At 42.0% G+C, this 16,026-nt stretch overlaps 1 protein-coding gene across 1 annotated transcript in view; it reads left to right on the top strand.

Moving 5' to 3' along the window:
- DYNC1H1 (dynein cytoplasmic 1 heavy chain 1) overlaps nucleotides 1–12,182 on the top strand; it is a 66,867-nt gene extending 54,685 nt beyond the window's left edge. Inside the window, exons 65-78 of the mRNA XM_019518553.1 lie at nucleotides 2,011–2,171; nucleotides 5,142–5,253; nucleotides 5,355–5,415; nucleotides 5,497–5,620; nucleotides 6,121–6,234; nucleotides 6,552–6,722; nucleotides 6,961–7,178; nucleotides 7,324–7,427; nucleotides 7,684–7,895; nucleotides 8,709–8,862; nucleotides 9,743–9,885; nucleotides 10,325–10,493; nucleotides 10,954–11,081; nucleotides 11,825–12,182. Coding sequence (XP_019374098.1) covers nucleotides 2,011–2,171; nucleotides 5,142–5,253; nucleotides 5,355–5,415; nucleotides 5,497–5,620; nucleotides 6,121–6,234; nucleotides 6,552–6,722; nucleotides 6,961–7,178; nucleotides 7,324–7,427; nucleotides 7,684–7,895; nucleotides 8,709–8,862; nucleotides 9,743–9,885; nucleotides 10,325–10,493; nucleotides 10,954–11,081; nucleotides 11,825–11,953 — 2,000 coding nt within the window. The 3' untranslated portion in view covers nucleotides 11,954–12,182. The remainder of the gene's footprint in view (nucleotides 1–2,010; nucleotides 2,172–5,141; nucleotides 5,254–5,354; nucleotides 5,416–5,496; nucleotides 5,621–6,120; nucleotides 6,235–6,551; nucleotides 6,723–6,960; nucleotides 7,179–7,323; nucleotides 7,428–7,683; nucleotides 7,896–8,708; nucleotides 8,863–9,742; nucleotides 9,886–10,324; nucleotides 10,494–10,953; nucleotides 11,082–11,824) is intronic.
- The last annotated feature ends 3,844 nt before the right edge of the window (nucleotides 12,183–16,026 follow it).

Below are 16,026 nucleotides of genomic sequence, written 5' to 3'. Positions count from 1 at the left end.
ACCCTGGGATGTAGATTGTCAGGGCCGGCTGACTTGAAAGTATCCAGCTTCTCAAGGTGTTCCTTCAAGGTCAGCATTAATGGAAGGCAGGGGATCTCCCTCACCCAGACCTCCCTGTCCCATAGTGGGCATGGGCATCCCATGGGACTGATGAAAGACTGACACAAAGTACCCATTTAATAGGTTCTTTTTCCTGGAGTGTCAGTTGCCCCATCTGGTTCAGCAGGGGCCTGATGTTGCCGTTGCTTTTCCTCTGGCTCCCCACATCTGAAAAAGGACTTTCTATTGTCCTTGATGTTCAAAGCTAGTTGGAGTTCAGTTGCAGCCTTGGCTTCCCTGGTTTGCTCCCTGCAGGACCAGACCACTGCAGAATATTCCTCCTTGGAGGTGAATCCTATCTTCTGTCCTTTGTAGGCCTTTCTTTTCAGCCTCAGGAGGTCTGTTTCAGGTGAAAACATCTTAATTTCAGTCTGGGATAAGTAACAAGGCAAGTTCTTCCTGATTCTTGTCCTACCGCATTTTCACCTTATTCTAACAGTATGAATGCCTGTTGCTTCAATCTTTATCCTCTCAGATGGTAAGGACAAATGGACAATAAATTTTGCAGGGTAGTGGGCTAGAGGGACTTGCCATTAGAGAGAACATTTCCTGTGGATCAGCTAGTCCATGGTAACAAACTAAACTGGGGCCATTCACTTGTTTCACTTTTGTTTAATAGCTGTTAAATAGAAGCTAACTAGCAGTAACTTGTTCACAGGACAGCATACAGTTGTTAGGATCAGCTGACTTGTGAGTCATAAGCCTTACCTCCCATCACCTTTAGAGCTCAACTTCAGGTAGCGGATGATAAAGTTCTCAAGTTGTTGCCTGCATGGAAGAGTTCTAATACTTTATAGCAATGCAAATTGGCTTCAGTATCTGATGTGGGCACCTGCTTACTAGAAATGAACTACCCACCATCAGTGTACATAAACTCTATATAGCTGACTTATTGTTAGCCTCTAGGCTAGTGATTTGCTAATTCCTCTACGTATTGGTATATCACAAAAGGTCCATCTTGCTGTAGTTTTCTCAACTCTAGTCTAGTTCAATGTTCCCATGACTGTCTTGATTCAAATTAAAACAACTTCTATTTGTAGCTGGCTAAAAGAAAGTTAATGTAACTGCTCTAAATTAATGTGCACTTTAAAGTGAAAGTACCACTCCACTCAGCTTCCCAGTCTGAAAGCTTATATGGGAAAATGTGTACACTTGTATTAGAAATTGGCAGTTTGAGTGTTCCAGGATTGCAGTTGGTGGCTTTTAATGAGCTATAGAGATGACAGATTTTGTGGCATGGTCACTGCAGATTCACTAGTGCTCTGACCTGGGCATAGGCAGCTTTAAAACCTGACAATATACTAACAGACTTAAAGCTTTCATAAGGTGCACGCTAACTGTACAGAAACATTTTATGAGGAAATTGCATCTTGAAGGTGAACCATAAATGTGACTTGTTCTTTTTACATGCATTAAAATACTGCAAAATACTTGAAACTTGGGCTGCAAACACTCCAGGAAAATATATCCTTTCCTCAGCTACAATTTCTAAAGAGATCATAGGAGGCTGGACATTTTGTATAGCAAGTTGTTTTTGTTCTTGCTTTGCAGCAAAATTCAAAGGGACTAATCAAATTGGTATCCAGTTGAGCTAGGCCCTAAAGGGCTAGCAGCCTGTAATATGAACAAAACCATTATGACTGACTAATGGGTTGATTTGAGTAGGGTGTTTTTAGGACAGTTTGATCTAATTGCTGTTAAATGATTTTGACTAAAACAGTATGTACACTTTGTGCTGCAAGTTGCTCAGTGCAATACTGTCTCAATGTTGTATTTGGGGTTCTGAGGAAAGTCAGATTCTCAGAGGGAGAAGAAAAAACTAAGTCTGAGCACTGGGAAGAGAAGATGGAAAACTTTGAGCTTCAACCTGTGAAGCCTCATTTGGAAACAATGACTCCCTTGTCATTTCAGCACCTATTGGGCAGGCCGTCCATCGTTTACTCCTGATTCAAGCTTTCCGTCCAGATCGATTGCTGGCAATGGCGCACATATTTGTGTCAACAAACCTTGGAGAGTCCTTCATGTCCATTATGGAGCAACCATTAGATCTGACCCACATTGTTGACACTGAGGTAATATATGTATGAATGTGTGTAAAATGCCCAGTGCTATCTTGAGGACCTAAAATCTGTATCAGGCTTCATCTCTGTGCTACCCTGCTTCCACTCCAGGTAGTCAACGCCCATTATTAACCTTGTCCGTGAGAGAATTCCCTGTATTCACATTTATTGTTCTGTGGGGGGTTGGTTCAGTATGACAAACATGCGACAGAGTTGCCAGCTGTCCACAAACTTGTGGACTTTTCGTAAATCCCAAGCTTAAACGTGCCTGTCTGTAAAATCCATAAGAAGGCCTGAGCTTAATTTTAAAGTTCCTTGATATGAGACCAGAGCAAGGGTAGGCAAAGTATGGCACACGGGTAAGATCTGGCCCACAGGGGGCATCTGCCAATTGATTGTATGTAGACTGTGGCTGCCCCTGCAGCACTCGGCATGGAGCCAAGCCCCACCCAGGGCAGCCAGCACCAGACTCCTGCTCACGCCTACCAGCCCTGTTCCAGGCCAGAAAACGCAGCTTACCTGCGGGCTGCTCCTGGTGTGGCTGCAGCCACCCGGGTGCTACTTGGCTCCCCTTCCTCCAGTGGCAGCTCCTCCTTCTCCTGCCTGTGCTGTGCTGCTCCAGGTGAGAAGAAAGCTTCAGCCAGGCAGCTCCTGCCCCAGTGCATGGGGTTCCAGCTCCTGGCTGCCTTCTACCCACTCTGCCTACCTAGAGCATAGCATTGCCTGCCCTGGGCAGGAGAGGATGGGGTTTGGCCCCATGTGAAGTGGTGTAGGGGGTACCCACCTCCCCACACTTCCCTACAGGGCAGGGGCATGCAGACAGTGGATCACAGCTCTGCCCTGGCCCCAGCCCTACATTATCACTGCCTGGCTATACTGCCCAGTGATCCTGGCCTTGCCTGCCTGTCCCATTCCCAAACACCACTCTCCACCCACACGTGGCCCCATCCTGCATAGGGAGTTTTGGTGAATTTTATTGTGGTGGGGGCTGGGGGGGAAAGAGTGCTGACCCAGTCTCTGACAACTCATCAAAACTCCCTTTGTGGCCCCCAGACCCAAATAATTGCCCACCCCTGGACTAAAAGCAAGTTTTGCACAGACGAAGCAGAGCAGTACCATCTAGTGTCTGAGCAGGAGCATGGAGCTCTTTCAGGGCCTTGTGGCTCAAACTCCCTTCCCCCTTGCCCTCAACCCTAGACTGCTGGTGCTGCTGTTGTATCTAGCCCTACCTGTAATACTGCTTGTCTTGCAGATAGGGAGCCAGTAGTCCTTTTGGGAATCTGCCAGGACAGTGGGAACAGGGTAAGAGGGAGGAAGGCCTAGAGGGCAGCACTGTGCAGTCAGGGATATTAATGCTGGGGTGAGTAGAAGACCCCAGGTTAAGAGCAGCAGGGTGTAAAAATCATTGTTCTGGTTAGGCAGGGTTGCCAAACCAAGAAAACTTTTATTGACAATCTGCACACACAGAATCAAAGACAATTAGGGTTGGAAGAGACCTTAGGAAGTCATCTAGTCCAAGCTCCTGCTCAAAGTAGGATCATCCCAGTCAAGGTTCTTCCTAGATGGTTCTTAAAAACCTCCAAGAACAAAGATTCCACAGACTCTCTGGGTAGCCTGTTCCAGCGTTTTATTATTACTCTCCTTGTGAGTTTTGTCCACATCCTTTCTGTAAAGGGGGGCAGGGCAAAACTGGACACCAGTACTCCAGATGTGGCCTCACCAGTACAGAATAGAGGGGAAGAATCACTTCCTTCGACTCGCTGGCAATGCTCCTTCCTACTAGTGCAGCCAGTATGCTGTTAACTGTCTAGGCAACAAGGGCACAGTGTTGGCTTTATGTTCAGTTTATTGTCCACTGTAACCCCCAGGTTCTTTTGTGCAGAGCTGCTGCTCAGCCACTTGGTCCCCAGCCTGTACTGCTGCATGGGATTGTTCTGTCTTAAATGCAGGATTTTGCACTTGTCCTTATTTGAACCTCAAGAGATTTCTTTTGGTCCAGTCCTCCAATTTGTTGAGATCTCTGTGCACTTTTGCACATGCTCTGGGGGTGGTGGGGCAGCACTTCAATTAGAGCAGCTCTGAGAGCCACTGTAAGGCGCTGCAGCATCTTGTGTATCATCAGCATCCCTGTGCTTCAAAATTGAGATGGCCACTACCATTTTGAAGCACGACGATGCTAATACAAAATGCAGGAGGCTGCTGGAAGACTTGATTAATTGAGTCTGCTGGAACATTCTATAATTAGAGCGCATTAGGGCAGCCTCTGAATCCTAGTCCTATCCTCCAACATATCTACTACTCCTCCCCACCCCTGCCAGCTTGGTGTCATCTGCAAACTTGCTGAGGGTGCCCTCCATCCCATCTTCTAGGTTGTTGATGAAAATATTGAACAAAACTGACCCCTGGGACACTCCACTTGATACCGGCTGCATTGATTACTGCCCTTTGAGCCTGACAGTCCAGCCAGTTTTCTGTCTGTTACAGTCCATTCATGCAACCTGCACTTCCTTAGCTTGCTTGCAGTAATGTTGTTTGAGACATGTCAAAAGCCTTTCTAAAGTCAAGGTATCTCACGTCCATGCTGACTGTTCCTAATCACCTTTTCTAAGTGCTTAGAACCTTGGACCTGGCTCCATGACTTTAACAACCGTTTTTTCAAACTGGTTGGTGTTAAACCCCCAAATTAGAACCTGACCCTTGCCAGGGTCTGGCACAAGGGTTACATTTTCTCTGTGTAAGCAGTGTTGGTAAGAAAAGTGGGGCTGTGGGGTAAATTGGCAGATTGCCAGTCAAAAGTTGTCTTGGGTTGGTAATTTTATAACAATGGCTCCTGAAGTTAGATTTTTGCAGTAGTTCTTAGTGTAACAATTCTTAGTATAGTATATAATAGTAAAGTAAAGGGAGAGGGACTTCTTGCTACAACAGATGTAAGTGTTGATCCCTGTAAGTAATCATAAATCTTATTCATTTTGTGGTTTATAGTTGAAACCTAATACTCCTGTGCTAATGTGCTCTGTACCTGGGTATGATGCCAGTGGCCATGTTGAAGATCTTGCAGCTGAACAGAACACACAGATTACCTCTATTGCCATTGGTAAGAAGAATACGTTATACTAAGATTTTTTCTTCATTTTAAACATATCATAAAAAGATAACTGAATTTCCATGACTTGAGCCTTAACCCTGTGCTTACAGGTTCTGCTGAAGGGTTTAATCAGGCAGATAAGGCAATAAACACAGCAGTGAAATCTGGCAGGTAAGTTCTCTCTTCCTGTTACTTTTACACATAATTAACATTCTGCCATAAACTCATTGTTCTGTTTTGAATTTCTTGCAGATGGGTAATGCTAAAAAATGTCCATCTGGCTCCTGGTTGGCTGATGCAACTGGAGAAGAAACTGCATTCTCTACAACCTCATGCTTGCTTCAGACTCTTCCTTACAATGGAAATAAATCCCAAGGTAAAATTATTCCATGTGACTGACCTCTGAAGTAGTTAGCATACAGATGTAAAAGTAAGCTCAGAAATGGGACTTCCTGTAGCAATTAAGGTTGGGAGAGTGTTGCCTTAAAGTAAATGTCTAGGAACAGGACCAACTAAACTCCAGCCTACCATGCTTCCAACAATAGCAAAGTTACAAAAAGCAGTTCTTCTGTCTGCTGCAGACAGATGCTTCATTCCTAATGCATCTTTCCCTCCATTTCTCTTCCCAGTGAAATGTAAAAATTATACCTGATAGTTGTATGCCCTCACATAACTAACCCTGGAATTTCTCTGGTCCTTCCCACTTTGTTTTGATATCTCATTACAATCAAGAGCACATATTGTCTTGTACTCAAGGATTTTCAGTGTAGTACCTTATGTAAAACACTAACTTTATAAAGAAGGGTTGAAGTCGAGGGGTGCTGAGGCAGCATTCTTCAGGGCATGATTTGAGGATTGCCTCTTCTGTTAATCTAGGTGCCAGTGAACTTGCTGCGTGCTGGCCGAATCTTTGTGCTTGAACCACCTCCTGGTGTGAAGGCCAATATGCTGAGAACCTTCAGTAGCATTCCTGTTTCTAGGATGTGCAAGGTAAGCCTGTGGCTTAATCATGTGGAACCCTAAAACTTTAAGAAACTGTTTAGAAAGGTAAATCCTTCAAGTTAGGGTGAATCAATTGAAACAGTGACTTATTGCTTTTGGGAGGCTTTCATTTAGCCAATTTAAAACATTCAGTGTAAAAAGATGCAACTATACCTTTCTCTGGCATACCTTCAAGTCTGGGGTTCCTGTATGGATAGATCTTGGCCATTTGTATTAGCACTCCTGTCAAATAAGCCTTTTTTGAGCATCTTCTAATTACTGTCTTGGTGTGGTAAAAAAAAATACATTATTTTACCCTTTCCTAGTCTCCAAATGAGCGGGCTCGTCTGTACTTCCTCCTTGCCTGGTTCCATGCCATCATTCAAGAACGTCTGCGCTATGCTCCACTGGGCTGGTCCAAGAAATATGAATTTGGAGAATCTGATCTGAGATCTGCTTGCGACACTGTAGATACGTGGCTGGATGACACGGCAAAGGCAAGTGGATTTGTTTTACTTTGATTTTTGTTCATTTAAAAAAAAATAAAGGCATCACTTCTGGTTGGTTGAAGACTATAATTTAATGAAGTGCAACATACTCTGCCATACTGGGTAGTTGAACTGAATAGTCAAAGCACAGTCTTGGATAATAAACTTGATCTTTACTAAAATTGTCCCCAAACTTTTATTTAAGGGGATCTTCCCCTTCTAATTTTAAATTTTGCTTTATTCTTAGGGCCGCCAGAACATTTCACCTGATAAGATCCCATGGTCTGCCCTGAAGACACTGATGGCACAGTCAATTTATGGAGGTCGCATTGATAACGAATTTGATCAGCGTCTGCTAAACACTTTCCTGGAGCGTTTGTTTACCACTCTGAGCTTTGATAGTGAATTCAAACTGGCTTCCAAGGTAGATGGACATAAGGATATTCAAATGCCAGATGGAATCAGGTAGTTATGAATAAGAAAATCAACTAGCTTGCAGTCCGTTAGACTTTTACTGGTATTATTTTTGTCCCTACCCTACCCCACTTATTGCTGGATCATAGATAACATACTTGGATTTCTACTTAATGCCTAAACATTTGCCTTACAGACGTGAAGAATTTGTCCAGTGGGTTGAGATGCTGCCAGATACCCAGACGCCATCCTGGCTGGGCTTACCAAACAATGCAGAGAGAGTTCTTCTCACCACACAGGGTAAAACTTGTTTATGTAACAATCTGTTTACGTGGGATGTAGTAAATATTAGAACTGCTGAACACAAAGTAAATGAGAAGCAAGCATCCTTCTGAGGTGTTCAGAGTTGCTGTTTCTCAGCTGTACTGTCAGTTCTGTTTGATTTTTTTTCTCTGCTACCCATAATCCTCTTCTCTACCCTAAAACCTCTTGGACAGGTGTCCTGAGATTTGTTTTCCCTTTTTTTGGCTAATATTACTTGATACTTTTGGTGCAGGCATAGATATGATCAGTAAAATGCTGAAAATGCAGATGCTAGAGGATGAAGATGACTTGGCTTATGCAGAAACTGAAAAGAAGACCAGAACAGATTCCACCTCAGATGGACGTCCAGCCTGGATGAGAACACTGCATACTACAGCCTCCAACTGGCTTCATCTTATCCCACAAACTCTTAACCACCTCAAGCGAACTGTGGAGAACATCAAGGTGACAAATTGTCAAATGCATATTGAGCAAAAGTTCAGAAATACCCTTTTTGTCTGTGGGTGGGAGTTACTTTTCCATAATTCTGTAAGCCTACCTATTCTACCCTTCAGGCAAGTGTCTGTATAAACCCCCTTTAAATAGTATAGTAGCTGTTGAAAGGTCTGTGGCTTCTGAAAATGAATTGATAATGGCACTGTAATGCTATCATTTTTACTAGTTAGGCACCTCTTTGATTATTGAGCAAAGGCTGCTTGAAGTACAGAGTGCACTGTTTGTACAGGCAGTGTACACAGTGGTAATAAAAGACTAGTAATACTGGAATAATGGGTTTTTGGTAACTGGGAATGTAGATTGACAATGGCCAAAGGAGCCCTAAAGTCTTAAGGCATAATGGGACAGGCTATTCTTGATTTTAAATTTTAAAACCTTCATTCCAGTTGGTCCATGTCCATTTTACCTTGCCAGTCTGTCAGATCTCCAGTGGCCTATGGGCTTGGGCTCGCTGCACTTTAAGACAAAACAGGCCCTGCCCTGCAGCATGCACCTCACACTCTACTTCTAACAACTCTAGTTGTCAGAAGTGTTCCTGTTTTGCCAATCATCTTTGGACCAGCTGGAAGAAAAAAATTCATGGACAAAACAAAATAAACTGGGGAGTAAGGTGAAATCTTATCAGTTGGACAAACCAATGAGGCATTAATTAATCTTGGATTTGTAGTGCCTTCTTCCCCTTTAGCGCTGCGAAGTTGAGTTTGCTTAGAAGTTCTTGAATTTCCCTTTCCTATAAACTGAACTTGAACCCTTTTGAACTAGGATCCCTTGTTCAGATTCTTTGAGAGAGAAGTGAAAATGGGAGCCAAGCTGCTTCAAGATGTCCGTCAGGATCTTGCAGATGTGGTTCAAGTGTGTGAGGGCAAAAAGAAACAGACCAACTACTTGCGTACTCTTATAAATGAACTAGTAAAAGGTATGTTCAAACTAGCATCTCTATAATGTGCTATTAGACTAATTGACCTCCCCATCTAGTTTCCAGTATGCTCTGCTTTTTTGCTAAAAAATGGGAATTAAATTCAGCAAAAACTGAAATTTCCTACTTAACTCTCTCAAATTGGGAGCAAGTAAAACATCTCTTGTGAAATATGTGGTGGAGCTGAGTTTTTTTTTTGACAGCACTGACACACAACTGGTATTCAAGAAAAGAGGCTGTTGCTAGGAGTTTATACCAATATTTTGAGCTTTGGTGTCTATAACTGGTGGTTAACTTGAGTTCAGTTAGTTTAAGCTCATTTGAAGGAAGGTTACCAGAGGAATGCTAGAAACTTTCCTAGTCACTTTTGACCTCTCACTTCAGTCTTGGACCAGTTGTCCACTTTTTAGCAAAAAGTGTCATCTGCTTGTGAAGATACAGATGGCAAACACTACACAGTTTGTAAATAGTCAGACCACTTACCTTGTACAGTAACTTTAAATTAGGTGTCTTCCATCCTTACAGAAGCCTTCAGTTCATAATATTTAACTGAAATCTGATGTAGATGTGCCTTGAACTGGCCAACTATAATTTTTACTAACTAGCTTTTTGTGTACACTGGACAGCACTCAGGTGTTGACCCATGTAATCTTCAAGAACTAGTTTGAAAAAAGAGCATCTCAAGAAGTTGCAAGTACTTTATAGTGGTAACCAGAGGTTCCAGTTTCGATCAAGGAACTATTGTATTTGATAGTAAAGGCACTGCCTTGTTGCAAAACAAAGCTACAGTTGTACCAGTGAAGGGCTAAAAATTTGGAAAGAGGATGTAACTCAAGCTTAAGACTACACAAACTCTTTACTTTGTATTAATCTTTTATAGGTATTCTGCCTCATAGCTGGTCTCACTACACTGTACCTGCTGGCATGACTGTTATACAGTGGGTGTCTGACTTCAGTGAACGCATTAAACAGCTACAGAACATTTCCCAGGCAGCTGCTTCTGGTGGAGCAAAAGAGCTGAAGGTATCTTTCTTTGCTACCTTTCTCTCTACAGCTTTTTTCTGACTTTAAACTGGGGTTCCTGTAGCATCTCTCTAGGCTTAATGTTATAAAGCACCAAAAGCTTTCTTGGATATTTGGATAACCTTAACTTAATGTCTTTTGTATAGTGTGATGTTCCTTCTTGAGCTGCCAGTTTCAAAATCAGTCTATAGATTGTGCCCACCAACTGCTTCATGGTTAGATGGGTAGCGTTGGCACTTTGGAATTAACAAAAATCTTATGAATCATGTATTTACTTAGTAGAACTGTTTCCCTCATACAAATGAAAACTTCTGAGGTAACTTTCTTAATGTGTATACTAAAAAAAGCATCCCACAGTCACAGATACTGAATGTGCCTAAAAACTGTTGGCTAATGCATGTAAACTAAATCACTAAAACATCCCTCTTTATTTTAATAGAACATCCACGTGTGCCTGGGTGGCTTGTTTGTACCTGAGGCTTATATTACTGCTACAAGACAATATGTGGCTCAAGCAAACAGTTGGTCCCTTGAAGAACTTTGCCTAGAGGTCAATGTTACAACTACCCAAAATGCAGTCCTGGATGCTTGCAGTTTTGGAGTTACAGGTAAAGCCGTGTCATCTTGAAAAGGGGGTACTCTTGGCCCCTAATGAATCGCATCAAATGCATAATACTAAGGGGAGGAGGGGGATGGTTAAGCCTTATTTAAAAAAAAAAAAAAAATCCAAATAATATTGGAAGCTAATCTTTACTTGGGGCTTTGCACTAGATACGTTCATCATTTAATGAAGAAAGCTTTGCTGTACTGGTATGTAGTACTGAAATGCCCTTATTTCTTAGGGTATTTTAATCAAAACTTAATCCTCCTGGTACAGTGACTAAGCACATTTTGTTAAGATTGGATCTAAATATCAATGGCTCTGGATAAAATGGCAGCTACCACATCTCAAATGGCTGACAGTTACCTCTGCACTCAAATGGAGAACTGAAAAAGATTTCTTTACCTTTTTTGTAGACTTTGCTTTTGAGAGCAAGCATCAATCACACTTTCAAACTTTATTCATAGGTTTGAAACTTCAGGGAGCCACGTGCAGTAACAACAAGCTGTCCCTTTCAAATGCAATTTCAACTGTATTGCCCATAACACAGCTCCGCTGGATCAAGCAGACAAATGCTGAGAAGAAAGCCAATGTGGTAAGTAATGTGGCTACAAACTTCTAAGACTTCCTCACATCTGACTTTGCTCACTAGTGATTCTTCAGATACTAAACTTTTCAGTGGGAGTTCTCAGGCAAAGTGCTGTGACCCAGCTTTTCTTTATGGCTAGATGGAGGACAGCCTGAAATATTTCTTGGCAGGACAGCAAACTGATATTAAAAATCACTGCTTCTCATAGATGTTCATGTTGACCCATCTGGTTTCATAGTTGGTAGGGTCAGAAGGGACCTAAGCAGATCATCAAATCCAACCCCCTGCCATGGGCAGGAAAGTGTGTTGGGGTCAAATGACCCTGGCTAGATGTCTGTGTAGCCTCCTGTTAAAGACCCCCAGGGTAGGAGCAAGGACCACTTCCCTTGGAAGCTGGCTCCAGATCCTAGCTGCCCTGACAGTGAAGTAGTGCTTCCTGATGTCTAGTGTGAACCTAGTCTCAACCAACTTGTGGCCTTTATTCCTAGTTCCTCCTGGTAGTGCTCAGAAGAACAGGGACTCTCCCGTTCCCCGCTGGTCCCCCTGGTATGTTTATAGATGGCCACCGGATCCCCTGTCAGCCTTCTCTCATGGAGGCTGAACAGGTTCAGGTCTTGCTGAAGTTTAATTTTACTTTGACATGCTGTGTTGGAATTCTTAGTCTTGCACACTGTTCAAGTGGTCAGGAACTTTGTAGGTCTTCCCTCAGCTCTGCTTTTAGTTTTCATTTCAAACTATTTCTCTTGCAGGTTACGCTACCGGTTTATCTCAACTTCACTCGTGCTGATCTCATCTTCACTGTTGACTTTGAAATAGCCACCAAAGAAGACCCTCGCAGCTTCTATGAACGTGGTGTTGCAGTCCTCTGCACTGAGTAAAGATGACAATTTTGTAACTGGTAAATAGTAGAAGTTAGTATCTTAAGTGTGCTTCACTCAAACTTAGTTAGGCTGTCAGATGGATATGTGTAAAATTGATTTGCTTAAAAGCTTGTATTGGGAAAGTGGTGCAACTTTGGTTTGAGGGAGAGCTGACTGTTTTTTAGGTGGTTCTACTTATGTGGTAATCGATGGATTGTATTACATGAAATAAAGTCTGTAGCATGACTGATTTTTCTCTTTTATTTCTGCTCTTGCTGCCTTGCTATAGGGAATGACCTTCATGGTTCCAATTTTCAGGCGATTTGAGTAGGTTAATTCCACTGTTGAAGCCAGTTTTCCATTTGTGGAACTTATTTGAAAATTTGAAGCAGTGCAACTCAAATTTATGAAGCCGCACATTTTGTGGAACAAAATTAAGAAAGCTTGCTCGAGTTCAAAGGAAAGGAGAAGAACAGTAGTGTTTAAATTAATGGAGCAAAGAACTTCATATATGGAACAGACGAGATGACATACAGAACAGATACAAACCACCTGGATGATTTTCCTTTTTTTTTTTAAAACCAATTCTATATATAGAACAAGACTTCACCATTCCCCTCATGTCTGTGTGGGTGTTTGTTTTGTTTTGTTTTCTTTCCATTTAATACTAAAATGCCTATCAAGTTAACTTATTTCAGTCTACTGAATGCAGGATATCTTTAAATATCACATAAAGGAACCAACGTTGCCAGTGTAGATATTAGCTGCTCAATCTTGCTACATAAATTACCTTGATCTGTCTTATTGTATACACCAGGGCAATGATTTTTAGTCTTAATTAAATGGATATTAATGTTTATATTTTGACTCTTCAATCTGCCCAACTACCTTTTTTACAGTATTCACTGGCACCATTTTTTTTAAATACTGGCTCTTAAGCTATGTTTACTGGTTGGCTCCTCCTACCTTGACAGGTGTGTTTTGTTCCAGACATTTGAGTAACTTATGCACTGCCTTAACTTGTACGCATGATCCTCACGGACAAATGCTGGTGGAGCCATCTTCAACTTGTTTCTGGCAAGAGGCTGTTTCACAGTATTATTTTTGAATGCCGTATGAATTCTTCATGCCATATAGCTTGCTACAGACTTCCAAATACCAGGCTTATTTCATGAAGATATTTGGACTGTAGGACTGTTCCTTTTGGTGTGCTGAAATAGAACATTTTTTTTCTGTGGCAGGTGATTAACTCATGTGGTTCAGATAAATCTGTGTACTTGGCATGTTGGGAATATCTAAAATGGCTGTTAGCAGCTTTTAAGGCTGCAGGCCAGATTTGACCCAGTTCAGGTCAGAGATGGGAGGGTGCTAAAACCCAGCCATTGCTGTTCTGTCACTGGTGGCATAGGGAAAGTAGCTGCTACTGAAGTCCCATGTCTGCAGGCCATAGGTTGCTGACCCCTGCTTAAACTAAACAGAGAGAAACATAAAGCTTTGAGCTGATTCATGTGGTTGTATCAATTCAGTGAGGAGTTCAGTTTATACTGACATGGATGTACATCTGCAAGAGCATCCTGCACACTGAGGAAGACACTCAGTGGTGCCCAACCTTCCAGGTGAGTGGTGTGGGGACAGTCTGAGGGTACAACCTCACATGTCTGATCCAGTCTGTAGGGTTCCCCCACAGGTCCAGAAATTTGGCAACAGGTGACTAATGCTGCTACCATTCCCCTGCTACCAAATTCCTGGACCTTTAGAAGCCCCTTACACTAAATGTACTTGTTTGTATTTGAATTTGGTGTTGAGATGCATGGCAAATACTAGTCCTCCAGTCAGACTTTGCTGTGTCCCATTGGAAGTGCTCTGTTCCAGTGGGGGCTAACCTTTTTGGCAGGTATGCTACAAATTGGCCACCCCTTCTGTAGTCAGGTTTTTTACAAATATAAAGTTGAAATTACTACTTTTCCTTTTGAGCAATTCTTCCACAGTAGGTGGTGTCAAAACAACATCTGTATTTTATAAACCCATTTTGTCTAAAAATTTCTGATCCACCACTCGACTCTGAAGCACTGCCTCCATTGTGAATGCTGTAAGGGTGTCTTAATGATGGACCAAATGGCCCTGTGGGATCTCTTCTAACATCCAAGCTTATGCTTGGCATAAGGCATTCCAGCTTAAACATTTTTTTGCTGTTGTAACTGCACTAAAAATACCTTTCAAGTGAAAAAGGGAAATATTCCACTATCACTTCTCTACACACAAAAATGAGAACTCATTTTATTGCTCTGACAAGTGACCCAAATATCAGTAGAAAAGAAGGGACCCATCAGTGAACACTGGCTGGAGTCTGTGCCCGTGTCTCCAGTGGTCCTTACACTGAAGCAGCGCTGGATAGTGAAACTAGTCCTACCAGCTTCCTTGTCATGTTTTCAAGGAAAGCGCTTCATCTTTTCCTCTAGGAAGCACACTTTGATCCTTGATACTTGTGTGACTACTTCCAGTGTTGCAGACTTGCTGATAGCATCAAACTGCCTTTTGTAAAGATGGAGAAAGAGGAAAAGCTTCAAGAAACTAAACTTGTAGATGGCTTCTACTACAACAGTGCACAAACTAGTCCTGAGGAACTGAAAAATGGTATCCCAAGTCTCAATATGGCTAAATACAGATTGAGCCTAAATAAGTTTAGTTGTATATGTGGGTGAACTGTGTAATAACTTGATAGATTCTGTAATTGTATGAGGTTTTGATTCAACTCTTCAGCAACCTTCATTTCCTGCTGTGATCCTGTATACCAGCTGTTTACAAACTAATTAGTATTGACAGTGAGACCAGATTTGTGCTTCACTAAACCCTTCAGTAGAGAAGGTTCTGCAGGTGGGAGAAAAAAATTTTAAAAAGCAAGCAGGAGGAACAGGGGTCTCCATTTTTAGAAATGGACAAAGGCTTTTAACTAGGGGCTGTTCCATACATGGACTCCAGTAACACTTTTTCTTGTGGTGAGCATAATATTGTGCCTTGTACCACTGACAACTGGACCTTTTCAGCCTGCTAAGGTTCAAATATGGTATGTGATGTATTCATACAGGAAACATATAATGATGTGGGCTGATGCCCTCTTACAGTATGAATTGACAAGTGTCAAATTTCTGTGACTAGGTCATGACTGCACACATGCACAAAGAACATTCTGAAGTCTTTCTCTTCTTCTTTTATTTTTAATTGAATTGACTAGTCAGTAACAACTGTAACACTTCTAAGATGCATCTAGTCCTCTGAGGTATGCATGAAGCCAAAGTATCTTGTCTTCCCTTCACAGTACTCCCTTCTGTTTGAATTGGAGGAAATGAAGACACTTGTATGCCCTGCACATGCACACCCTCAAGCGGACAACCTGGGGCACAGCATTCCCAAATACTGGGGGGGGGGGGCTCTTTCGTATGATGATTTTAAAAGTATGTACATGTCTTCATTTTAAGATTGGAGGAAAGTTAGGGTCACTTGAAAAACCACCCAAATGTGCTCTGGGGAAGAATATAGGGATTTTAGTTCTTCCATAAGCTCTTCATCCTGTTAATATCACACTAAATTTAAACCCTTTTGTCATTTAGGCTGCTTGCAGATGTTAAAAACAAAACAGCTTTGAGTAGTTGGGGAAAAAATCATTTTCTAGCACTTAAAGTTAGCTCTCATTCAAAATAAAAATTCAATTACAGTTGTGCTTTAACATAAACATGAATCTAGCCTTCAGCATTTGCCTTTGATGCTGAACCAGGTAAGCAAGAGGTAGCAAAAGATCCCATTGTTGATGCTGCAGAAGTCTATCCTAGGGTTTTAGAATCTCTAGCCCTGGGTTTTAAGGCACTATTTGCCAATTTTTGCATTATCCCTCCAGTCAGACCTAGTGGTTGTTTGGTTTAAAAAAAGCCTACATATACACAACAGATAAACTTGCCCTCCTAGTACATGAAGAAGTAGTAAAGTTCTAGACATGGAAACAAAAGCAAAGTTTAGAGTCCTCTGCCTGGCATCAATAAGAAATACTTTCTATCCTTTAACATCAAAGTTTTTATGCTAATGCCAAAAATCCAAAC

This window comes from Gavialis gangeticus, unplaced genomic scaffold (genome assembly GCF_001723915.1).
Source record: "Gavialis gangeticus isolate Ggan-Ray unplaced genomic scaffold, GavGan_comp1, whole genome shotgun sequence".
Classification (NCBI taxonomy): domain Eukaryota; kingdom Metazoa; phylum Chordata; order Crocodylia; family Gavialidae; genus Gavialis; species Gavialis gangeticus.
This window is presented reverse-complemented; position numbering and strand designations above follow the sequence as displayed.